The 23,434-nt window shown below is 47.7% G+C and overlaps 7 protein-coding genes across 7 annotated transcripts; 3 read left to right on the top strand and 4 right to left on the bottom strand.

The window, feature by feature from the left end:
* Positions 1–469: 469 nt before the first annotated feature.
* Positions 470–1,772, bottom strand: F4822DRAFT_38512 (uncharacterized protein). The gene is made up of 4 exons (XM_051456602.1): positions 1,447–1,772; positions 1,307–1,366; positions 1,096–1,141; positions 470–895 (listed from the first exon to the last, which is right to left on the bottom strand). The coding sequence occupies exons 1-4, from the start codon at positions 1,593–1,595 to the stop codon at positions 809–811; spliced, it is 342 nt and encodes a 113-aa protein (XP_051319920.1). The 5' UTR covers positions 1,596–1,772; the 3' UTR covers positions 470–808.
* F4822DRAFT_387206 (protein disulfide isomerase) lies at positions 1,733–4,325 on the bottom strand. The gene is made up of 4 exons (XM_051456789.1): positions 4,019–4,325; positions 3,702–3,855; positions 3,412–3,628; positions 1,733–3,357 (listed from the first exon to the last, which is right to left on the bottom strand). Exons 2-4 carry the CDS (start codon positions 3,844–3,846, stop codon positions 2,205–2,207), a joined length of 1,515 nt encoding a protein of 504 aa, XP_051319919.1. The 5' UTR covers positions 3,847–3,855; positions 4,019–4,325; the 3' UTR covers positions 1,733–2,204.
* Positions 4,326–5,963: 1,638 nt separating this feature from the next.
* F4822DRAFT_38491 (uncharacterized protein) lies at positions 5,964–9,578 on the top strand. The gene is made up of 2 exons (XM_051456571.1): positions 5,964–6,838; positions 6,902–9,578. The coding sequence occupies exons 1-2, from the start codon at positions 6,170–6,172 to the stop codon at positions 9,419–9,421; spliced, it is 3,189 nt and encodes a 1,062-aa protein (XP_051319918.1). The 5' UTR covers positions 5,964–6,169; the 3' UTR covers positions 9,422–9,578.
* Positions 9,579–10,455: 877 nt separating this feature from the next.
* F4822DRAFT_38466 (uncharacterized protein) lies at positions 10,456–12,070 on the top strand. Its single transcript, XM_051456554.1, has one exon. The coding sequence runs from the start codon at positions 10,616–10,618 to the stop codon at positions 11,984–11,986; it is 1,371 nt and encodes a 456-aa protein (XP_051319917.1). The 5' UTR covers positions 10,456–10,615; the 3' UTR covers positions 11,987–12,070.
* On the bottom strand, positions 12,071–14,167 carry F4822DRAFT_38461 (vacuolar fusion protein MON1). Its single transcript, XM_051456550.1, has one exon. The coding sequence runs from the start codon at positions 13,983–13,985 to the stop codon at positions 12,156–12,158; it is 1,830 nt and encodes a 609-aa protein (XP_051319916.1). The 5' UTR covers positions 13,986–14,167; the 3' UTR covers positions 12,071–12,155.
* A 275-nt stretch (positions 14,168–14,442) lies between these two features.
* On the top strand, positions 14,443–20,797 carry F4822DRAFT_38342 (putative regulator of reproduction dopa). The gene is made up of 6 exons (XM_051456440.1): positions 14,443–14,732; positions 14,794–14,921; positions 14,988–17,374; positions 17,436–17,674; positions 17,727–19,192; positions 19,248–20,797. Exons 1-6 carry the CDS (start codon positions 14,636–14,638, stop codon positions 20,571–20,573), a joined length of 5,643 nt encoding a protein of 1,880 aa, XP_051319915.1. The 5' UTR covers positions 14,443–14,635; the 3' UTR covers positions 20,574–20,797.
* Positions 20,797–23,405, bottom strand: F4822DRAFT_38373 (uncharacterized protein). Its single transcript, XM_051456462.1, has 3 exons — positions 22,954–23,405; positions 21,790–22,333; positions 20,797–21,717 (listed from the first exon to the last, which is right to left on the bottom strand). The coding sequence occupies exons 1-3, from the start codon at positions 23,108–23,110 to the stop codon at positions 21,021–21,023; spliced, it is 1,398 nt and encodes a 465-aa protein (XP_051319914.1). The 5' UTR covers positions 23,111–23,405; the 3' UTR covers positions 20,797–21,020.
* Between the last annotated feature and the right edge of the window lie 29 nt (positions 23,406–23,434).

The raw sequence follows: 23,434 nt of genomic DNA, 5'->3' as shown, positions 1-23,434 counted from the left end.
GCCCATTTCAACGAAATGAGATTCCCATTTAATTGATACGATATTAACATCTTTCAAGACTCGTAGCAATTGAGAAGAGATTGGCTGTCTTAGATAGAAGAGGTAACATTTGGCGAGTCTTCCTTTCAATCCAAGTCCTAGGTGGGGGCGGTTGTCCATCCGGCCATCGTTGCCTTATAGGTTCAATCATAATCCTTTAGGTCAACGGAGCGGCATAGCTTGCGGATATTTGCGGATGATCGAATCGGTCAGCTTAATATGTGGACACTAGTCCATCGTTGGTCGTACGTCCCTCCGAAGAGAACGGGGATGGAGCCTATCGCTGGGCGGGCCGAACCGGTGATTAGTGGGACTATCCGGAGGTTAGTTAAAGTTAAGAGCACTTACCTAAGGTTCACCGGCGTCCCTATTCTCGGGGTGATGTATAGAGGTACTAGGTATACACCTGTATTGAGCTCGAATAAGCACAAGCCAACAATAGATGAATCGAATGTAGAGTTCTTCAGGGAGAGCGGCATCATCTCTGTATTTACAGCCTTCAAGACCAAGAAATCGAGTGGGATGAGAAAATCCATCATTCCAAGGCCCCAACAGAAACTATTATATGTACGAAATGCGCAATGTTTCTGTACAGTTTTTGCCATCAAATGCTTTTAACTCCTGGCTACCAGACAAAATTTTAATGTTGTTCTTTTTGAAGAGCATGTCGAGAAAATGCGTGTAACGATATCGCCTATTCCTACACCATTAATATCCTCGCCATCCATCCAGTCCATTCAAACCCTCATTCGCTCGTCCACCTCATTATTCATTTCTTTTTTCGTTCCGCAGCATCCATCTTCTCTTCTAGCTGCTGGACGTACGTGTTCAATCGTTGGCAAGCTGCCTGGAGAGCCTGTGTTTCGAACAATATGGTTAGTAACGATATTACTTCCGAAGCGGTTGTCGAAGAAGGGAAGTAGGGAGTAAGGGATCTTCACTAGGAGAAACACCATAGGTAGGAAGAGGGGCGGCTGCTCCCGGTGATGATCCCCCTCCCTACCCCCTGATGATGAAAAGCAGCAAGACGCGGAATAATCAAATGCAGTAACGCACATAGATGTCCTCCGTTAGTAGTTCGTTTGAGGCCTTGTATTCGCGTCTGTTAAGTTCCAAGTTAGCAAATCGCTCGTTTCATCTTTTTCGTAGAAGGTTCTGCGGCCTAAACCTATCCCCCCAATACATTCACATTCCAGGGATAGCGGCCGTAGAAGGGCATGAGGGGACCCAGGATAGAACCTGTTGGGATAATTGGGTTTATACTAACAGGACGTAGCCGTAAATACCACCACCAGCGAGCGTCGAGCCGAGAAGGAATCCGAAGAGTCTATCGCATACCATTTTGTTAGTTCCATGCTAACTCGCTAGAAATACACGTTAGATGGTAGAAATGGGCAATCTACTCACCCTCCACGGAAAGCGCCAACAGGCTTACGAACAGGTAAGGGTGCCGTCGCATCAGCCAGCGTTCGAGCTGTCGCGTGGAAGCTTCGTGTAGCGCGCGGGGCGGCGGCCGAGATGCTTCGGGCCCCGCTAAGCAGGACTCTAGAAGCCATGATGCTTATTTATGAAAATTGCGACGACAAAACAGAGAGGGTTCTCGTGAGGGAATATTCGAATGGGAGTGTCGGTATCGTTGAGCTTTTTATTTTGTTCTGGGAAAGAGTTGGGTGGCCAAAATGAATTTCGAGACGTCAATCAATTGAGTTGGGGTACCTAAAGTGGGTCCCCATTTACGCATTCCACCTGCACTAATTTCATTCACTATAGCGGATATTTCTCGGTAAGACCTTCTATTGTAGTTAACCTCGGGAGGGCTTACAGAACCAATCGTGCTGGTTGGTTACTGCTGTATTTGGCCAGTAGTAAGCACCTACTTGGGTACATTATTACACGTAGTAAGCCAGTTACAGTATAATCGTGTCTTCATCGTTTTTACTACTACTTTATCGCCTTCATAGTTATCCGCATATTAAAGCCACACGATTCGTCAGACAATCAAATTCATGAACCTTTCCTATGTTGATCTACCTGAAGTCAACATATATACCCCCAGTCCCAGATTGACCCAGCGTGCCGGCTGATGGAATTGCCCGGTCGATATAACTAGAAAGACACTGTACAGATGCTTCATTCTTTATTCTGTTATAATTTTCTTTTCATGTTTATAGTTCATCGTGCGTCTCCTGGGCAGCTTCACTGCTGCTAGACTCGGTTGCGGCCGGGGCAACAGGGGTCTCTTCCTCCTTCTTCTCCTCAACACCGGCCTTGTATTTGCCGTTCTCCTTGACGAACTTGATTAAGTCCTCAACGGTTCGAGAGCCGCTGTAGGTCACTGGCTTATCCTTGGCGCCAGCGGGGTATAGCTTGATAGTAGGGAAACCCTGGATCTCATCGGGAACGTCGTTGTTGGTAGCATCAACCTTGGCGATGACAACCTTGTCCTTAAATTCGCTGTTGCTGTATAGCGAGGCGAGATCATCGTACTTGGGAGCAAGAGCCTTGCAGTGACCGCACCACGGAGCGTAGAACTCAATTAGGACATCCTTGGTGTCATCCAAGACAACGTCCTCGTACGACTTACCAACGACAACAGTAACGGGACCCTCCTGTTTCTCGGGGATGGGCTCAGACTTGAGGCTGGGCTCGACCTTGCCAGCAGAGAAGTCATCAACAAAGGCGCTGATGGCATCGTGGGTGATCTCCTTCTCCTGGTCGAAGGGGAACTTCTGGTTCTTCACCGTCTCCTGGATGGCGAACGCAGGGAACTTATCAGTCTTGAGGTTAAGGTTACCGGCGTGAGCACCGAAAGCCGAAGCGTCAATAGTGGCGAAGTTGATCTTGCCGCGGTACTTCTCGGCAATGGGCTTCAGGGCATCACCAAGCTCCTTACGCTCGTCGGCAGTCTCGGAGAAGATATAGGCAAGGGGGAGACCAGCGGACATGTAACCGGAGTAGGTGTCGGGGCCGACCTCACCGATCAGAGGAGTCGATGCGACCTTAGCGAATTGCTCAATGGCCTCAACGTCGAACTTCTCGGAGAAGGTAGCCTTGCCTTCATCGAATTGCTTGTATAAGATGACGGCCGGGGCCTTGACACCCTCGGCTTCAGCCAACGCAGCATCGTTGGTGGCACCGAAGAGGTAAGAATCCCTGAACTTCTCAGCGACCTTTGTGTATGTTTCATTAGAAGATTTGTCGGAGGATTCGATGAAGGCTACTAAGACAACCTTGTCGGCGGTCTTGAAGTCTTCGAGCGTCTCGGAGGTAAGAAGCGAAACTGCGGGAAGAGATTGCTTAATCATGTATGAAGTAATTCTGCGTGCTTGTTAGCGACTGACGGTTATATTCTGTTTGAAGTAGAATACGTACGCAGCGGCTTTCCGTTGACCAGTGTAGGGTGTGATGTTATCCGGACCACGGAAGATCTTGAGTGTCGGGTAGCCCTCGACACCATATGTTTGGCAGAGATCACTCTCTTCTGTGCAGTCGACCTTGGCTAGCTTGATCGACTTCTCCTTCAGCGTTGTAGCGGCCTCCTCGTACTCTGGGGCGAGCGCCTTGCAGTGACCGCACCACGGAGCGAAGACTACATGTCGCAAAGTTAGCCAGGAACTTGAAAGGGCCATTTAGGTATGTGGTAGTTGTAGGGTCTAACTCACATTCTGCTAAGACGAGGTCGTTGCCCTTGACGAAGTCGTTAAATGTGTCCTTGTTTAGCTGCGTAACATCCGACGCAGCATCCGCCGCAGAGACACCTGCGGCGGCCGCGAACAGCGTAAAGACTATGTTCCTAGCCGAGTACATTGTGAAAACCTAAGTAACGGGGAAACCCAATTAGCTTCGTCGGGTTGAAGGATTTGCGGCCAGACAATGTGAAGCAATCAAGCGATCGAGCTAGCTTGTCGACAACGATAGAAGGGCGGTGGGCTAGCTACAAGGCTGATAAAAGATAGACAGATAGGAAGATGGAACATACCTTATTATATAGCACTGGCTTGATAGAACTAGGGTAATAAACTATGAAGGAGGAAACTAAAAAGCTGGATGCAGAATGTAGATGGAGTATGTTTTGTATCCCCCTACAGTGGTATATGTGTCCCTTCAAAAATTAGAGGGAGGTGGTGAATTGGGGAAGATTGGCAAAAAAGTTGGTTAAAAAGGCTGAAATGGTTCCCGAATATCTGGCCACAGCTACCTAAGGCACGCTATCTTAAGCTAGAATTTAGCTGAATCACCAAATCGTTAGTTCAATTTGGGTATCTTAGCCCCTCCATTTGTTGTGGCTTACGCAGATACATTAGAAATGCAGGGACGGGGTGTAATCCCCACCGCTTGATAAGGAGCGGTGGGCAACCAATACGACCTAAATGACAAGTGTTCTCTTTTTTTCTTATAGCCCCTCCCCTCCTTTACCGTTCATGCCGTAGCGCTGCAGGTCACGCTGCTCACGCCTAGCCTGCACCGCCACCTAACCACCTAAACCTTGAACTTCCTAGATTTTTGGGGAACCCCTGCGACAAAGAAGGGGCAATAATTGGGGGTATCCACTAGAGGCTCAATTCCGATACAATTTTAACAGATCACAACCCAGATCAGTAAATTCGGAACGAAAGGGATCTCGAAGAATTTGGACAAACACAATGTCGGAGGCTATCAGTTCTCGGACACTCGGTTCGTCAATCCGACAATCTAATTTCGATCATTATCAAATCACCATTCCAATGAAAAACTCGAATTAGTTGACAGCTGTTCACATCGGAATATTCGAATGATGTGGGATGTTGGGGCGTCACCATTATACCAACCACCAACCTATTGCGTTATTGTCTTGTCACGATCTGACGGCTTATTCAGCATTACATCTTTTGGTATATACCACAAACCAACAACTGCAGGATCACATCCCATATCCCTGAGTCAGGAAGGGATATTTAATAATGCATGCTGCGAGATTAATTGCACGGGTTGAAATTTATCCTGCATCGAGGCTTAAAAATCACGGACCCTTGGACCCTGAGCGTTGCAACAAAGATCTTTGAAATGCCAGTCCTACCATCGCATCATCTATTAAGAATCCATTCTCAGCTAGGCATCAAATTCGCGTAGATAAGAATCTCATTTCGTATCAGGCGTTAAATACAGAAGCATGTCGAGAAGCTTCAAGCGGTCTCTTGCGTATTCGAGACACACCTGAGTAATCCATATAAGAATTTGATTACCTAAGCTGATATAAAAAATAGAAGATAGGTACCTTTCATTGCTACGATGCCTGAGTACCTAAGCAACCCGAATAGAGATCGATGCGCTGAGCAGGCAATATCACCACAAAGAAGAATTGATATAGTTCTCAATGAACGATTCGGTTCCCCGTAGAAACGGAGAGTTTATGAGCAACTTATAAAAATTATTGCCCAAGTATTTATGCCAGAGCTACAAGACCAGGGTGCAAATGTCGCGATGTATTGCGATAGCATATCGAACCATTTCCAACTTTTTAAGTTGAAGAGTCGCAACGAGGCGTATGAGAATATATCAACTAGGGTCATGTTCTTCCCTGTCTGCAGAGCTGGAGGGGCTCTTAATGCTGTGAGAACACACGGCAGGTGCAAAGCATACCTCGATATCGTCATGGTATGATAGCTACATGCGGGTATCGCCGAATCTCCGAGGGTAGGTGATACTGTTTGTATGTAAATATCAATCGCAGCTTCCATCTCATTGGAAAGTACTTGCTAAGTTTTCACTATTAGGCTCCTTGCCCCCCTCTATTCTCTCATCTGAAGCGTCTGACTTTCCACTTAGCGTGATTGACCTCATGAAGCTGCCGGTTAACCAACCTTATTCGTTAGATTTTAGATTTTCTCATCATTTTGCCGATGTATCTTCACGCAGATTCTCTCACCAAACAACTTCAGCATTCGGCCTTGTCTGGTGACTTACTAGACCGTCGAAGCCCTCATCCCCCCAAAACGAGGCTCGATGTTGATCTAGAGCCATCAACTAGGCCTCTTCTTCTTCTTAACCCCATGCCGAACTAAATTACTTTTATTTCATAATCTAGTGTCTTTTTGCTCTCCCGTCCTCGTGTCTGTTCCCTTCATAATCAACTCCATCGTGTCTACCTCTGATGGAGCAGCATCGATTGCCTAGGCATAGTTCCAGCCATGGTACCCTTCATAGTAGCTATTCTCACGGACGGGTGGCTCATGGCCCCTCTCCTATTCGCCCGTTACATAAACCCCTGCGAAGCGTTAACGAGAATTCCGTCTTGCTACCTTCGCCCGGCGCTTTGGAGAGTATGTTAAAAACTACAACCGAGACAGGGGATATTGGGATTTTCAGCATCCGACCAGTTCCCCCGTCGCCCCAACGAAGGGATACATTGTCCGATATTGGACAGCAGCATTGTTCGCCGCGTCCTTCCATCGAAGAGTTACGCCATCGGAACAATGGCAAGTATTCCTCTTCATGTAGGGACACCGCTTCTGAGATAATATCTATGTATGGATCAGAGAGCCACAAATCGACCACAAGCACGTTGACGCCGGCGTCTTCAGAGGACGTTGGCCTACGTTCTTACTCGATGACCACATGCGGATCCCGTCATCTTTCCCACCATAGGTCGACAACAACTTTGCAAAGTCAAGCTAGCGGCGGTCCGCTTCAACGTCCCCGGTCACCCTTCCCATACCCAACTCGTCTAAAGAGACCTGGGGTTCGCCCAGCATCCCCAGCACTTACAGAGGGCGGGCGGGTAGACTATAGCCGCATGGTGGAGATTGACCGAACTTTCCTTGTGAGTGTTGAAGCCCATCCGTACGTATGATACGCACGGTAAACACTTACTGAGAGATATTAGAGGACAGCTCATGGCGCTTACAAGCCTATCTACCCCCCGATGCTCCGAAGGCCCCCTCCGTTGGGACTTCGTTCAGATACCAATCAATCTACCATTTCGTTACCGTCTCAAGGCTTAACCCCTAGTCGCCATGGGTTGTTGGGGCCATCCTCTATGCGAACTCCTTCTGTGTCTTCTATGGCATCTTGGAGTGCCCCGTATCGCGAAAGATTATATAGTCCTTCATCTAGAACATCGAGTCTTACCTCAACTGTGAATATGTATCACAGGCCGTCGCATGCACTCAGGCCTGGCCCGAGTGGTCTTTCCGCTGCTGTGCCACGCTATTACGACTATACCGAAGGGTTTGAGAACAAACAATCGCGTGTCACAACTCCAGTTCAGCCATTTGCTCCAGTCCCTACTCGTGGTTCAGATTGCCAGCGGCCATTAGTCCTTCAGGAATCTGATGATGATCTGGCTATTGCCTTCGGAAGGCGAAATTCTACGTTTTATGAGTCCGAGAACCGAAATCCTGACGCCATAGGTTTGGTAGAAGCCGCACATCGCACCAACACGCCCCGAGCAGCAAGCTACCAGACCACAATAGACCGTGCTCCATCACGTTGTCGTACCAATTCGATTCGCTCTGAAATCATCCCGATCGTATTCGAAGGGCCGGACATTAATAGAAAATTTGCAAGGGGAAGTGACATTGACCTATTACCATCCCAAATTGGTAGAGACTCGATGGACACTTTTAATGCAAGTCTTGACCTAGATTCTAAAGACGCCCCTGCCTACAGGTACACAGATTATCGCTCGACGGCAACACCAAAGACGAAGCCAAACCCACTACAGAAACATGTGCAGGTTCAAGGCGGCAGAACCCCTACGATTCGAAGCGAACAAGGTGTTATACTGAGGGACGATACGCAAGACGAAACCTTGCATGAAGAGGGACTACACGGATGTCATGATGCCGATTTAGTGGAAGGACAAGTCACAACGAGTCCACAGGGTAGTACTACTGGGCAACGTTCGTGTTCCGAACCTACTCAAGACCATTTAAACGACCCCACTCGACACGAAGAACTTCCTGATGGACAACTTAAATCCGCCACAATGAGTCGCGCCAATCTACGCCATAGCAAAGTAGATTCGCTAGGAGATAGAAACGGGACGACTGACCCCAATGATGTCGATGATGCTGGTTGCGACATCCGCGATAGTGGTATACCCACCGTGAAGATGGGAAAGCTAAACCTTGAATGCAACGATGTTAGAGAGGTCCCGATTTTAACACGCCAATTGTCGGCGGCGGCGCAAAGGCAGAAATTCCAACGCCACAGGAGGAACCAAGCAATTCCCCGGATCAGCACCAGCAGTTTACCAAGGGAAGATAGCGAAGGGTTCCAGTATATTTCTCCGTCTTGTTCCGCCACTCCCATTGTCTCGCCAAAGCCAATCTCGCCGGCGCGTCAACTGAAGCTGAAGAATAGCATCCCTCAACTTATGAAGGCATTACCGCCTATACCTGGTGATCCTGACTATGTTCCATCTCCAGCGACAAGTATTCTAAGTACGTCAAGTAATGGCGACGATTTCCCCGAGCTTCTTTCGCCGTTCAAATTCAACCAGCCATCCGTGCCTCTGCTTTGTAAGGATGCAGGCATCAGAATGCCAAATGTACATCTAAATTCCAATCGCGCCCCTGGCTCGCAAAAGAACGCACAGAGATTGAGGTTAAAGCCGAAGAAGTCGAATGGCTCGGGGGCTAGAAGCTCTTCAGATACGAAGCTTTTCGAAATAGAAAATAACCAACCACCAGCTGCTGCTGACCTCAATACAAACCTTGAAAACAAAGAAGTTGGCCATGGGGCACCAGCGCATGCTCGGAATAAGCTGAAACTTAGATCTTCTAGAAGTACTACTTCTAGCACTCCCCCGCCAGGGACAGTTCGCCATGTTGCAGTTATGGAAGGCTCTGGTTCCATAGCGGACACACCAAAGCAGCAGCCGCGAGATTTATTTAACTTTCCTTCGGCTCTAAGCCCGGCTAGCCACCCAGTCAATACGAAGTTATCGCAAACTCCCTATACTAAGGACTCCGTTAGCGATGTGCTTATTTCGAATAAAACGAAACCCAAGCCCGAAAAAAAGCCGGCTTTACTAAGGAAGAATACACAAGGTAAATTCAAATATGACCCACCTGTAAAATCTCGTACAGGCTTTGATGCAAGGCAACCTCGTCGCTTAAAGAGGCATTTGTCAAACCTTCGTTGCTTGTTAGTGGGAGCATCAAATCCAACCACAGCGATATCAGATGAAGCTACTACTCAAGATAAATCAGATCAGAATTTGGGCTTGACGGATGTCGAACTTACTAGTGGCGACTTTGCAAATAGGGGCGGAGGATCGATTCAGGGGAGCAGTGATCGGACGGCATTTGGTCGGCGGATGCGATCTAAGGTTCTTAGGTGGGTTAAATATACTAAGACAGCAGTGCGGACACGCGCGAAGAGAAACCGTGGTACCTGAATCTCTACTCGCACTACCACACAAATTATCACACCTCAGATTCCCATACCAGTGTCAGCATTCATTGGATCGCACGAGCAAGTCTTATCAACCCGAATTTTTTGGAACAGGTCTTGGGACCGCTGCTTTTAGGTTTTGATGGGTGGCTTTTTTGATGCCTGCTTGCTATAGCTGGGTCGGTAGTAATGTGGTAATTGATTTGGTATAAGTCGTGGAGGATTCAGACAGCCCCCAGAAGTAGGGTAACCAATGTTGGGTGAGAGAACAAAAATGCATTCTGTGCACTTAAGATAGCCCGGTCCCCCTTTACGCCTTACTGTATGATAGTCTTGAACAATATAATGTAAGGGGGACTCTTAATTGAGCGACAAAAAGAGATTAATAATGTAATAATGGTGATACGGTTCTTACTATTTAGATTTAGTGTCCTATGACTTGAGGCTGAACTTAATGTTCATGGCGTCCCAAGCACTAGGAACGCGAAAGTAAGAAACAATTATTAGTTAACCTTGGGGTGCGAATAGCCTCTCAGTGTGCCAAGGTAAAATCACATTTACAAGGAGGCCCAAGCCGCAGGAATTAGATTCGGTAGTCTAGAATAGCTTTACTATAAGCGTTATTTTATAACACTGACCGTGTCCTTAGAGAACGGCTGAAGTTAAAACACGAATGCTATCGTAGTGTCGATGGAGCTGGTGCCCTGCTCGTTCTGTGATAAAAACCCGGTTCTGCCCCGTAGGATCTTGTTTCTCCCATCTTTCAGAGTTGGCATTTCTAAAATTCCTGGAAATCAAAGTATCAATCTTGAGACGTTGGGGTAGTATTTGAACTTTATCTCTCAACTTCTTCTCTTTGCTCCTTTTTGTTATATCCATCTGTGGGTGGTTAATTCACGGAAGGGTTCCAAGCCACGACCATATCCCAAGTTAGGACCAATACGATTTCTTTTTATATTTACAAAATTCTATTGCACATACAATATCCCTATCCATATATATTAACCGTCAAGGTTATATTTATCGTGGATAATCGACGCACAGTGTTGGAGCACACGCAGAATATCAACACAAGCTTACAATCATATTGTCAAGCTCATCCTCTACCATTCTTTTACCACATCCGATTGGAACAAATACAGTACACCATCAACAATAGCGAATTATTTCAAAACCTATTCATATATCTTCTTTCAAAATGTCGGTAACGAACGGCAACTCCGAGGCTGGTCCCTCCGATACCCAAAAGAAACCCACACTTACGCATGTCAATGGCCGTCCGACTCGTCCGGAGAATCCATACGCAATCTACTATGTCCAGGGCCGATATTCAATATTTGGCAACGGTATCCGCTCGGCTCTGAATCTGAATAGTACAACACCAGAGCCAGAGTCAGACAGCCCTACAACACAGCTTACGGATCACACGCAAGTAACCACGCCGACTCCTCCGGAAGCGGACGATGAGCGCGAGAGCAAACCAAAGTGCAACGGTGACTCTGCTCATGTATCGTCTGAATATGTTTATATTAATGAAGATTCGGAGGATGAGGAAGAGGACCTTGTGGTGATCCCGAGTGAAGAGCCGATACAAGAGGAACCGGTACAGGAACTAGCACAAGGATCGGTACGAGAACCGGCACAGGAACTGGTTCAGGAACCGATACAGATGCCGAAACCGGTGATTAAGAGAAAGCCGGCTATCTCGCATTTCCAAGGCGAGTCTCGCGCTGAGACGTCTGCGGCCGGAGCAGCTGCAAATGAGCGAGCGGGAATATCTAATAATACCCCGAACCCGTTCACATTCGAGGGGTTCCAGAATTGGTATACTCGGGATCACGTACCATTCCGTCCAACCCTCGAGGAGCAGCGAGTGGCGCAACAGAACTTTACTCGGCGGATGGACGAAGTTATACAATCCGAGAGAAGGTATACCCCTCCGTTCGCGACTAAGAAAGGTAGTCGATTTTGGGGCCTCGAGAACAAGCTCAAGGTATGTCTAGAGATCAAATTTCTTGATGATGAACGCGGCCCTAATGACATACAGGAGCAAGAGGCCAAATGCCGAAAGTTTTTGACTCAAAGTTGGCAGAGATTAAAGAAACTCTTTGGCGCCAGTGAGACATTTCCCCAGTACTATTTCCCCGACGACTGGAGTAATAGTCACATTGACACCCCACCAGGTGATATGGAGCAGAGAGAGGCTTTACTGAGGGAGTCGACACCTATTGCGACAGCTGAAGTGGCGCAACCTACATTTACAATAGCCGATATCAAAAAGATTCGCTCTAAGGGCGGGCGCCCGAGTAGATTTACCGAGCACGAGGCGATCAGTCTCATGAATTGGACATCGGAGGATTTCGATGCGGACATAGAACCTATCCCGCTGCAGACCCTACAACCGATTCCCGAGAATGAGGACCCGTTCCGCGATGATGACGAAACCCCCGTTAACGAAATGGAGAGAAGCGCGCCCAAGGATCCGGAGGAAGACACTGGCTCTCCACCTCCGTTTGCGCGTGTGCAGAAGCCGCCCATGACGGGGCTCTGGTTCGCTGGGAAGATTTAATTCGGCGGGCCCTGGTGGCTTATTTAACCTCATGTATTTTTGTTATATACCAGAGTGATATGGAACACTGCTACCGGATGGAGTATATCTAGTGCTCCAGCGAAGCGCCGGGCAAGTATCGCAATGCGGATGGTTGAATGGGAATGGGAATGGATATGAGGTCTAGGAATTAGAATACTCCTCCACCTATAATAAATAGTCGTTCCTCCTCACGTTTCGCCCACTGAATGATTTTATTTGCTCCTTGCGTCATGACGGCTCGAGAGGCGTTGGGTCCTGCAACGCAATAGAACTCGAATATAGGTGTAATCCATGCAAGAGAAGTGCTGTCCTCTCCGACGCAATGTAGCACCTTCACATGAGTATGCTTAGCGTGTAATGTCGAATGCAGGCTGTGGTAAAGTGACATGAGTCTCCGATGTGAGAGGAGACTACTAAAAGCGGGGAGAAGCGATGGCATGCAGAATTGGACGTTGGCCCTTGACTTGAACAGAAAGTGGCTGACGTGCGTTCCCGGTGCAATTTCGTTAATTTTTGGACGCCCTTGCTGAGCTGTGGTTTTAATAATATCAAGGTGTCCTCTTTTCTTCAGTTCAGCCACAACGTCATCTCGCATTTGTTGTAGAGCGAAAAAGCTCTCCTTGTCCGGACTTATTAAGATGATCGCAATCTCTTCCCCAACAGCGCTCATGTCTCTATCGGATTCCGGATCGACATCTAGAAAACTGACATACATATACAAATAGCCGCGATTGTTGAAGGCCGGTAAGCAGAGTGGGATCCAATTTTCACCACCTCCGGCTTTGACACCCCCGGATTCGAATAACATGTTGAAGATGAGCTGTAAGTCGCTAGGATGAAGAGAATGGCGACGTGGCCGGATTACACTAACAAGCTTTCCGCCTGCAACTATCAAACCGTATAGCAGTTTTTCGGTTCGGGTCTTTAAGAACGCATTATTAATAGCGTGTCGATGGGACTTTCGAAGCCTTAGGCATTCCAAAGCCCCTAGAAGAGCAGACGGAGATCCTCGTGTAAAACTATCGGCCAACGAAGAAAGTAGAGTCTCTGTTCCTTGCAGAGGCTTTCGGAGATCTGTAGATGGTCGATTTGCGAAGATGTTGGTCAGGGTTGGGAGTGTTAGAGTAGATAAGATTTGCATATAGAGAGCGTCAAGTTGAGCCCTCAATTGAGAATCGCTTTCCCCGAGCCTACTTATGGCGACAAAATAGAGAGGACCTTCTGTCACGATAACAAACCGCGTGTTTCCAGCCGTGAAACCCTGAAGAGGGTTCTTTGCACCTTCATAGAACGAGATAATAGTTTGTACAACCCCCATCGATGAGTTAATCAGCCCTAAATCGCCATGTCTACTGTAAATCGGCTTGCCCGCTGAGGACAAAATCATGAAATGCTTTAACTTGGATTTCCAAAGTTTTAGTCTATCCTCGTCGTTCCAATTCTTTTCGGATTCATCCGGTATATCGTCGAATTCGCGGGCGAAATCGGCAAGGGCCGTGTCTTCCTCAATTCTGATGGCTTCAAATGGTGGCACGGCCGCAGACTGTGAGCGTAAAAGGGTCCAAGCGGGACTTTTCTTGCTCATATCCCCAACAAGTAGACTTTCCAAATCACCGGGTGGCCGTAAGGTTGGGGCAAGACTCATCACACTCATAGAATCGTCTATTTCATTAATAATCGGGTTGAATCCAATGCTTGCCGCTCCGGTATCAGCTGCCGTAGATGTTTGTTCGGTGCCGGCGGTGTTATCACCAGTGGCTGTTGAGAATGTACCACGTGATCCATCAGGAAATGAAAGTGTTTGAATGTTCATAGACGAAATTGCGGTAGTCGGTTTCGATTGCAAATTTGGCCTCTCTATTATTGCCGTAGCTGATCCATCTTCCGATTTTGATGAAGGTCGAGGGGGTAAAGGAGGAGGCTGCTCTTCGCCTTGAGCGGCGGAAGCGCTGGATGAGCCAGCATTCTCCGTGCCCATTGTGCCTCAGTTTCCACAATGATTGGTTGTATCATCATTCTAATAGTAAATCAAACGGTGAGTTCCGACGAAGGTCAACTGAAGCTCGCCATATCACAATCATTTATTGTAAAAAGATGAAATTAAGTTATGTAAAGGGATGAAAGTTGAGAAGTTCGGCGATGGGAATTAGTGAGAATTAGTGACCGACCACAGCGGAATGTACAGTACCTAGGCAGGAGTTAAGGTTATGGAGCCCCTTATCGTTATCGCTTAGACGTCATCCGAATGGCTGTTTCGGGTTGGATGGTGGGTACATCAATGTATCTTTAGCACACTCTTCGCGGGAAACACCCTGAAACTACAGGGGTCTATAGCCAATAAACTGTCCATTACACCTGCCCTATTTCAGGGAACCATGCTATTTCGCCGTACCTAGCTGTACCCATTTAGCGGGTACCTGCAACGTAATTCGCAACTTTAATGCGCTTTCAATTATTAACATTGAAATGTTCAGGCAGAGACATAACCCATCGCCGACTTTCCCCAGAGCATCACATAGCTCACAAACGAATGCGCCACGGCAAAGCTATGCGCCTCGACCTCTCTACTCCTGATCCCGACCCGATGGTCTTACGACCAGTACCTCCTTAGTATTAACTACCTCGAATATGGCCCTCGAGCCTGGTCCTCGCCGTTCTACCTCGCCAGAGAGCTCTGGATTGAGCACTCCTACAGTAAGACAATGGAGGAACCAGTTAGGCGCAGGTAATTTGCACCAACATGAGCAGTCTACCTTTGAGAATTCCTAACATAAATGATATTACAGAGGACGCTCCAATAAAAGACAAGCACTACCGAAAATATGCGTCAGGCGTCGAGCGAGCCCTGTCGCTGTTTGATACAGCTTTAGAAGAATGGGCCGATTACATATCTTTTTTGAGTAGACTACTTAAAGTACGCCGAGAGGACCTCTTTGCACCAAACCCCTAAAACGATAATGCTAAGACAGTTCTTGTGCAGGCACTACAATCACGTCAAGCGAATACTACCTCTATACCCTCCAAAACCCTCGTCGCAAAGCGTCTCTCGCAATGTCTAAACCCTTCACTTCCCTCTGGCGTGCACCAGAAAGCCCTGGAAGTATACAGCTATGTGTTCTCGATTATAGGGAAGGATGGTCTATCAAGAGATCTTCCTCTATACCTCCCCGGCTTAGCCCCGACGTTGTCGTTTGCGTCCCTAACCGCCAGAGCCCCATTTCTCGATCTCCTCGAAAGCCATGTGCTTCAAGTTGACCCTAGGTCCCTTAGACCGGCAATGAAAAGTGTTATTTTGGCGTTATTACCTGGATTGGAGGACGAAACAAGTGAAGATTTTGATCGAACGTTGAGAATATTAGAAAATTTCAAGGCTGCTATCCGTCCCGCACATCGCGAAGATCTTACAGCAATAGATTCAACTGGAGACGATTTCTTTTGGCAGTGCTTCTTTCTGGCTACAATTACGAGCCAGAGTAGACGACCTGGTGCTCTTGCCTATCTTGTTCGTAGGCTGCCAAAGTTAGGAGAGTCCCCTACTCAAGAGGTTCACCCAGGTCAAGCAGGACAAGCTGAGACTGAAACCCTCTCGTCGGCGCTTTCGAATCTTGTGACCTCTCCAGAGCCTGGTTTACTTCTTAGATGTTTCGCTTCCGGATTAGGTGACGAGCAACTTCTCATTCAACGAGGCTTTTTGGATCTTTTGGTCACACATCTCCCTTTACACTCCAAGGTGCTACAAAAAAGAGCCAAGAGTGAAGATCTGGAACTTTTACTTCGTGCTGCAGCTGGTGTTGTAACTCGGAGGGATATGAGTCTTAATCGACGGCTTTGGGCGTGGTTTTTGGGACCAGAACCTCAAAACCAGGAACACGAAAACGGCCTAGAGTCGCCTATTTCACAATCCGAGCACCACGGGTTTTATAATTCCAAAACGAGTTACTTTGAAGAATACGGATTACAACCTCTTACTCACGCTTTATTATCAATGGTCAGTTCCGCGTCTAGCAGCAGTCCAGCAGAAAGAGCCCGACCATACCGAATTTGTCTCTCCCTAATGGATAGATGGGAAATAGGCGGCCTAGTGGTTCCGGAGATCTTCCTCCCGGTAATAATCAGTGTTAAGAATTTCAAGTCAAAATCATCGAGTAAGGCCGAATTTAACGAAGTATTGCGCAGCGCAAGCGTGTTCTTTGATGGCGTCGAGAGTGGTCTTATATATGGCGAAATGATAGGGCTTGTAGCACACGCCATTAGTCCAGGAAATACAACGGACGCAGAGCGCAATGAGAAGCTTGCGCTCGTTCAATTTATCATGGCACATTTTAACATCCGTGAAGAGGAAATGATAACCCTTCATGCACCCCTAGCCGCTTTATCCATCTTAGCGATGCTAGAGGATATGAAGGACAAAGGTTCATCTGGAAATCCTACCCTTCAATCTCAGGCACTGGATATTGCCCGAAATTTGGTTGAGCTCATACCACAACGAGCATTTCCATCCAGATCAGGAGAACGGGACTCAATTGGTTCCATAGAGAGTCCAGTAGTAGCATCCACGTCAAATAGCGAAATGCTCAAGAAAATCAGAAATTTCTATATTTCTGATCAAGGAAATCTTGAAGCAACCCCGTTGCCCTTCGCCCCACGAACCGTCGGAGCCTTACTAGCCCAAAAAGCTTGCAGTTTGACTTGCGATAGTCTTGCAACCGCCGACCAGGAGGCCTCATTATCTATCAGAAGCCGACTCATAGGGTTAATTCTTAACAAGATTCCACACGAGTATAGTATAGATACCGAAAGACTACTGTTAGCTATGCAAAAACGGCTATCGGTACCCAGCATACCTTTCGTCTCATTCAAATCTATCCTATCACTTTCAACACAACTTTACACTAGCGAAAGGATACCGGTGTCCTATCTTTCAGATCTAGCTGAGCCATTAGTGCGCCACGCGTGGGGATTTCTATCTCTATCAGAACCGAAATACCACGTCGAGACCGTGAGATGCTTATGGCAGCTGCAGACAGCTCTCACAATATCAAATCGCGATATTGAAGCGGTAATCACTGATCTCATGCTCAAAGACGGAACGACGGGTACTTTTTCAATACGGCCAGCTGACCCAGGTCGGAGTTTTACCATACTCTGGTCTCATTCATTACAAGACAATACTTCACATTCTGATCGAAGAGTTCCAAAAACCCCTACGAGTGACTATAGACCCCCATTCCGACTATCAGGGACAGACCACTACGATATAATCCTTACCAGGCCCCTTTTCTTAATGCTGGACTCGTTATTAGATGAACGGACCCAATTGTTTATGATGGTCAAGAATTGGTTGAATACCATGGTCGGCATTGATAAGTAAGTTAAATATTAAGAAAAGATCATGAAACGTTATTGAAGGGCTGACATTGAAATTCAGACTTTTCTTAATATTTGTGTCAAAGATCTCACACCTCCAGTTTCTTCGATCTTCCCCTAAGACTGCAAACACCGGCGCATCAAGTCAGTCTGTTGAATTCTCAGCAGAGGACGACCTGGACCTTGCACTCTACTATCTCCGTACCTTGTCGAATATTTTCCGATGGGCACCTGATGCATTTTGGGGAGTCCTCGCAACGTGGATGATCGAGGAACCCACACAGAATATAATAGAGATAAGTGAGTTGACAATATTTTACAATTCCCTGAATCGCTTACTAATAATATCTAGCTTGTACTGAAAGTAGTTTGTCTCTTCAAGAATTCTTCCTACGAGTCTGCATGCGGTGTATCGCTGGAAATCAGTTTCCAAGCGACAGCCAAATGCAACTTCGGGTTGCCCAACTCCATCGCTGCGCGTTGACTTTCCTTCACCAAATATTACTTAATCCATACGCAGAAGCCATGTCACGTTTAAAACTTGAGGACATTTTGATCGACCGGCTTGCTCAATCTCTCAAAGGGCCCGACCCATATATCCAAGTACTGCTACTCGATGTTGTCTTTGCCGCGCTTCGACTTCGAGATTTGTCACCCGCGGAATTGCCGTCTTCACCAATTGGGGAGAAACGATCCTTGAATTACCCGTCCGGTAGTGCACGAATGTCTGCAACTTCCCTAGAGCATCTACCTGAAATCACAACGGCGCCTCCAGCCTCATTACTCAAATGTATACAGGCCGGTCTCAGTTCGCCTAGCAGCCGACCCGTACTGGATAGCTGGGTGGGCTTCCTTGCCGAATGTTTACCCTTATACTCGGATTCCATTTTCCAAGTACTCATACCTTTAGTAGAGACGCTTTGTGGTCAGGTAGCAAGCACATTTAGCAACTTACAAACGACGTTCAAACAAGGCGGGAAACCGTCTGAGAGGATTAACGCTCCTGAATCAACTTTGATATCGTTGCTCAATGCACTTGAGCAGGTGCTCGCCAAGGCACATGATCAGTTGCTGGCTGCAGAGGCTAGAGCCCAAGTCGCAAAAAGTCCTGATCAACCTCAAGGTTTCTTTGGGAACATGGTGTCTGGAGTTTTCAACTCCGATGCTCCGCAGTCTCGAAGCGCCACCGCCAATGATAGGCTGACCGTATTGCTTGCCTTTCAAGACGCAGTTAGGATGTGTTTCAAAATTTGGTCCTGGGGGCAAGGAAGCGAAGCCGGTACTATAGATGCTAACTCAGCTTCATCGTTCAATTATACGTCTCTGCGCATGCGAAACCGGGCTAGACGCCTCCTGGAGCACGTCTTCGCTGCTGAGGCGTTAGAATGTCTAGAGACGGTAGTCGATATCTGGCGATCTTCACTCAACGATCCTGATACTACTAAGCACACGGAAGTATTTAATCTACTTCCTGCATTAGATGGGTCCCGACCAAGACATACTATACCCGCTATTTTCAATGCTATTTACAGCCGATCAAATCCGGGTGCATTGGAAATGTCTCGAAAGTCTACCTTAACGCTCGAGTTGCAAGATACTGATCTCGTCATATTCTTAGTTGATTACGCTCGGTCTCTAGAAGACGACGCGATGGATGAGATTTGGCAGGATTGTATGATCTTCCTCAAGGACTTGCTAGGAAACCCTTTTCCGCACAGGCAAACATTACCGAGTCTCTTGGAATTCGCAGCAATTCTAGGAGAAAAGGTGGATAATACAAATTTCGGGGAGCAGAAAAAGATGCGAAGGGACCTCGGAGTATGTATTCCATATGCATCCGTGGCTTTTAGATTTATTACTAATGTTGTACTAGGATCTCTTCTTACGACTGCTTACGGCTATTTTCACCACAAGACCGACCTCCTTTACAGATGGACCATCAAATTCGCAAACGGATAAGTCAAAAGCCGGTGAAGGTCGTCTCATATCACCAGCAGAGAGAGCGGACGACATAGTCGGCATCTTATCTAACATTGTTCCCAACTTACCTAAGATTCTCGTGGAATCAGATCGCGTCTTGACGGCAGCGGGTGCCATTTCCGCCAACGTGATCGGCCCGTCTATTCGTTCAAAATCATTCCCAGAAACTATCTCAAAGACCACATTAACTCTACTTCAAGAGCTCACTAGACTTCCTGGCAACCAGAAGACTTGGAAGAAAGATATTGGGGACGCTTTCAACGACTCAAGATTCTTCAACTCATCAGTCGCTTTAGTACGGAGCGACTGGCTACCCTTATTAAAGCAGTGGACGGTCGCAGACAAGGATAGAATGCCGGAGATACTAAGCCGAATTACGCCACCTACGACAGCCGGTATCGTCTTTGGAGTGGGCGCCACGTCGGCGAGATTGGAAGCCGATCGCAAAACACAGCTCAATCTCCGTCGTATTGCAGCCCTTGTCCTTGCTTGTGGAACGGACACATTCGTCACAGACCTACCAAATATTCTTGAACGCATTATCGAGCTGCTAGCAGCTACATCCACATCCTCCCCATCATCAACCACACGCGCAGATATATACATGGTGGTTCGGGCTCTCGTCCTCCGAACCTCCGCCATACATCTAGCGGCGCTTTGGCCTACCGTGAATGCCGAACTCCATGCAGCCATATCGTCTGTAGCAGCGCCGGATAACAGCACGTCGTCGGACACTTTTAGCAATACATCCGTGCTCCAGGCATGTAAACTACTAGATCTGCTGGTCGCGGCCGCACCAGATGACTTCCAATTGCATGGGTGGCTTTTTGTCACTGATACCATTGACGCCGTCTACCGCTTCGCTGGTTACCAGCCAGTGGCGTTGGCTGACGAGTTGTCTGATGAGCTTGGAAATAACATTATAACACCGCACGTCGAGTCTACAGCCGCCGCTGCCGCAATCGCTGCCCAGGCAACAGAGGGATCGACACCGTTGAGAAAACCACTTCTCGGTCGGCATGTTGGTGGTATTGACGACGAGCTCACAGTAGATCGGAGAGACGAACTAGTGGCCAAGATACTAAGGCCATTCTTTGGCCAATTGAGTATTTATGCATTCGAATCGACGTACGCCATGGGAACGCTGGACGTTGAAACGTGTGTGGAAGGGTTGCTGGCGGATTTGTTCGATGAGAGGACTATTGTTAAGGCGTTGTAGTTGTAGTTGTACTACTATGATGGGGTGAGTTGGAGGGGTGTAGAATAGGGGAATGAAATACTTGACAACACCGTATTTTTTTATGTAGAGTGACAATAAGTGTGAGTGAATGTGTAGAATGACGCGGAAATGCGCTACAGATCTATGCCCCAAAGGCTTTTCCGAGAATATGGCGGAATTGCGCCCCTTTCTCCCGCTATTAGGCGCATTTTAGCGATGCACTGTGTCGTTATAACATCCACCTTCCAACAAACTTAACAGTACAGGTAGCGAGTTGTTAAGTATAACATAATGCAATATCTCTTGCTATATACTTTTAGTTACCATAAACGAAGCCCTTTTGTATCAAATTGAGCGCTCCCTACCTCCCATTCCATCCTATATAATTTTCTTCTCCTGGCGTATATACACATATCCCCCGGGACTATCACCCTCCCATCATCCAACCTACACCCCAACTTCCCCCACCCGCGCAAAGAAATCCCCCGACGTCCTAACATCCACCGGTATAGGACCAAGTACGCGCTCCAACACATCCTCAAACGCGCCACGCTGTATCACGGCACCGAAGAATACGCATTCAACCACGGATGCTAGTTCAGATTTCACGCGGTCCATGGTGGAGATATCGGTTAGCGCGCTGCTGTTGCTGTAGAGACGGAGCATTTCGAACCATGCTTGTACGGGCGCGAGCTCGGAGCCGTCGGCTGGAGTTAGCGTTGAGGCTAGGCCGTATAGACCTTCGAGGGTTAGACCTGATGCGCTTGCAGCTGCCGCTGTTGTTGGAGTTGGGTTTGATTGCGTGGTTGTTTGGGATGGGAGAGGTGGTGGTGGGGAGATTTGCCAGGATGCGAGGATGTTGGGATCTATATTGTTATTCGTGTTGTTATAGCTGCTATTATCACCACCACCGAAGGATAACGGCGGGATAATAGGAGGTTGTGATGCCACGATAGAGGTATGATCGTCAGGTAAATTCCTGCGCTTCTTCTCGGCGTCGATTTGCTCCCATACACCCGCTGGAGCGCTCCGTAACGCGAGAGAAGTGGCCATGAGAGCGTGTCCGTTTTCTGAGCTCTCTGGGTCGTAATGGTCGTGGTCGTAATACGAGGGGTGGAAATGGTCCCAGCAGACGTGTTCGAGGCTATATTTGGATATATCAGCAATTCTCCCAGGAATATTAACTCGGTCTAGGGAGAAAAAAAGACTACTATACCCTAAGATGAAGTTTATAGCATAATCCGCATCCGCCTTCCCCCCCGAACCCCCCGGCGCCGCACCCGTGGAACCACCCACCGTACCAGCCGACGAACCCGACGGCGTAGACGTCCTCTGCACCTGGTACACCGGAGTCCCCAAATCCAACCCACCCTCACTCAGAAAATTCACCGTATACTGCGGCGAATACCCTCCCCCTCCCGCTTCCATACCCAACCGTCCATAATCCAAAGTCGGCATAACCAACCTCGGCGCCCCCACGCCCACATTAACACCCGCCCGCAACAATTTCCTCCGAATAGCCTCATTCTCGCCCTTCAACAACATGCCATCGCGTTCAGCGCGCGCGATCAAGTCACGTAGTTCCGCGACGTCCATTTCTAACTGCTTGGTATAGTTTGCTTTACGTTGACGGTGTTGGATTTGTGCCTTTCTGACTTGGGCCCGGCGAGCTTGGGATTTCGCTTGGGAATCGCTACTACTGCTATCTTGTTGTGACTGCTTTTTGTTGTGAGGGGAGGTGTCATCTTTGCTGCTGGGGCCTAGGTAGACGAGGAAGGTGTCAGTTTTTGTGTGCATAGTTGGTGAAGAGGGAAATGATAAGGGAGAGAAGTAAGTGTGAGATAAGGGAGAGGACAAGGGGCGATATAAAAGGGCGAGGAATTCAGGTAGATAAGTGTGAGAGACGGGTAGCTCCTAACGATGATGAAGACAGAGCAAGAATATCGTATACAAGACCCAGACTGATGAGCTCGTAGACGAGGTTGAGGTAACGTTTATAAGCCATCTAGACGCTCATGAATCCAAATCAAATATCTCAGTTATCCCTTCATCCCCTGTGCACCTCCTAATGTTCACAATGTAAAACATGGCCGCGCACTACAGCGGACTGTTGTTCCAGCGCCGCATCATGCGATCGCCTATGGTGGATCATCAACCAATGATACATCGTGACCCAAAATAAGATATCTCAGCCTTATGACAAATATCTGAGACCTATTTCAGACTAGGAAGGGGAATAATGGTAAGGGAATATTTAGGTGGGTAAGAGATAGGCGTATATATAAGTATATAAGTGAATGAGGAATGAGTGAGTGGGTATGTTAGTAGATGGATGGAAATTGTTGGCCACGCCACCATACGATATGATACACCAACATACCTGCCTGTTGCTCAAGGTTGCTCGACACAAACGTAATCTGTTTCGCCGCCTCTTTGGTGCGTCTCCAGTAGTCGGTAAACGAGGGTCTCGAGCCGCCATTCCCTTTTTTAGTAGAGGTGCTATCACTTGTCGCCTCATCCGATAACGAGTTCACCATTGTTCGACCCTTTTCGCTAGAGATAGCTAGAGCTATTTGGGCGTCTTACTACGCAAAGGGTAGGTTATCTAAGGTAGTAGTTGCGCACGCGATAGGTAGGATAGATTTCGCATTCACATTTTTTCGGCGTTGTAGCTATAGGTAGGTGAACTGAATGGGACGGGATGGATGTAAGCATGTAAGCGTAGGAACGTGGGGCATTTTTTCCAGGGGTGGAGAGAGATCGACCATTTGGAATCTTTTGTCTCCTTTTTGGAATACACTGGACGAACCTCCATCAGAGGATTTTCTCGGTAGTCCGAGCGCACGTGCAGGATCGGAATA

This window comes from Hypoxylon trugodes (assembly GCF_022578975.1).
Source record: "Hypoxylon trugodes strain CBS 135444 unplaced genomic scaffold F4822scaffold_1, whole genome shotgun sequence".
Classification (NCBI taxonomy): Eukaryota; Fungi; Ascomycota; class Sordariomycetes; order Xylariales; family Hypoxylaceae; genus Hypoxylon; species Hypoxylon trugodes.
Note: the sequence above shows the minus strand (reverse complement) of the source record. Positions and strands in the feature narration are given on the sequence as shown.

Coding starts and splice junctions, on each gene's coding strand:
- F4822DRAFT_38491 (XM_051456571.1), top strand. CDS start 6,170: ATGGAGCAGCATCGATTGCCTAGGCATAGTTCCAGCCATGGTACCCTT. Junction 6,839..6,901: donor AGATTGACCGAACTTTCCTT/GTGAGTGTTGAA, acceptor GAGAGATATTAG/AGGACAGCTCATGGCGCTTA.
- F4822DRAFT_38512 (XM_051456602.1), bottom strand. CDS start 1,595: ATGGCTTCTAGAGTCCTGCTTAGCGGGGCCCGAAGCATCTCGGCCGCC. Junction 1,367..1,446: donor GTTGGCGCTTTCCGTGGAGG/GTGAGTAGATTG, acceptor GGTATGCGATAG/ACTCTTCGGATTCCTTCTCG. Junction 896..1,095: donor TACTAACGGAGGACATCTAT/GTGCGTTACTGC, acceptor TTCGAAACACAG/GCTCTCCAGGCAGCTTGCCA.
- F4822DRAFT_387206 (XM_051456789.1), bottom strand. CDS start 3,846: ATGTACTCGGCTAGGAACATAGTCTTTACGCTGTTCGCGGCCGCCGCA. Junction 3,629..3,701: donor CGACCTCGTCTTAGCAGAAT/GTGAGTTAGACC, acceptor TGCGACATGTAG/TCTTCGCTCCGTGGTGCGGT. Junction 3,358..3,411: donor GGTCAACGGAAAGCCGCTGC/GTACGTATTCTA, acceptor ACAAGCACGCAG/AATTACTTCATACATGATTA.
- F4822DRAFT_38342 (XM_051456440.1), top strand. CDS start 14,636: ATGGCCCTCGAGCCTGGTCCTCGCCGTTCTACCTCGCCAGAGAGCTCT. Junction 17,675..17,726: donor ACAGAATATAATAGAGATAA/GTGAGTTGACAA, acceptor AATAATATCTAG/CTTGTACTGAAAGTAGTTTG. Junction 19,193..19,247: donor AGATGCGAAGGGACCTCGGA/GTATGTATTCCA, acceptor ATGTTGTACTAG/GATCTCTTCTTACGACTGCT.
- F4822DRAFT_38466 (XM_051456554.1), top strand. CDS start 10,616: ATGTCGGTAACGAACGGCAACTCCGAGGCTGGTCCCTCCGATACCCAA.
- F4822DRAFT_38461 (XM_051456550.1), bottom strand. CDS start 13,985: ATGGGCACGGAGAATGCTGGCTCATCCAGCGCTTCCGCCGCTCAAGGC.
- F4822DRAFT_38373 (XM_051456462.1), bottom strand. CDS start 23,110: ATGGTGAACTCGTTATCGGATGAGGCGACAAGTGATAGCACCTCTACT. Junction 22,334..22,953: donor CAACCTTGAGCAACAGGCAG/GTATGTTGGTGT, acceptor TCGTCTACCTAG/GCCCCAGCAGCAAAGATGAC. Junction 21,718..21,789: donor GCTATAAACTTCATCTTAGG/GTATAGTAGTCT, acceptor ATCCAAATATAG/CCTCGAACACGTCTGCTGGG.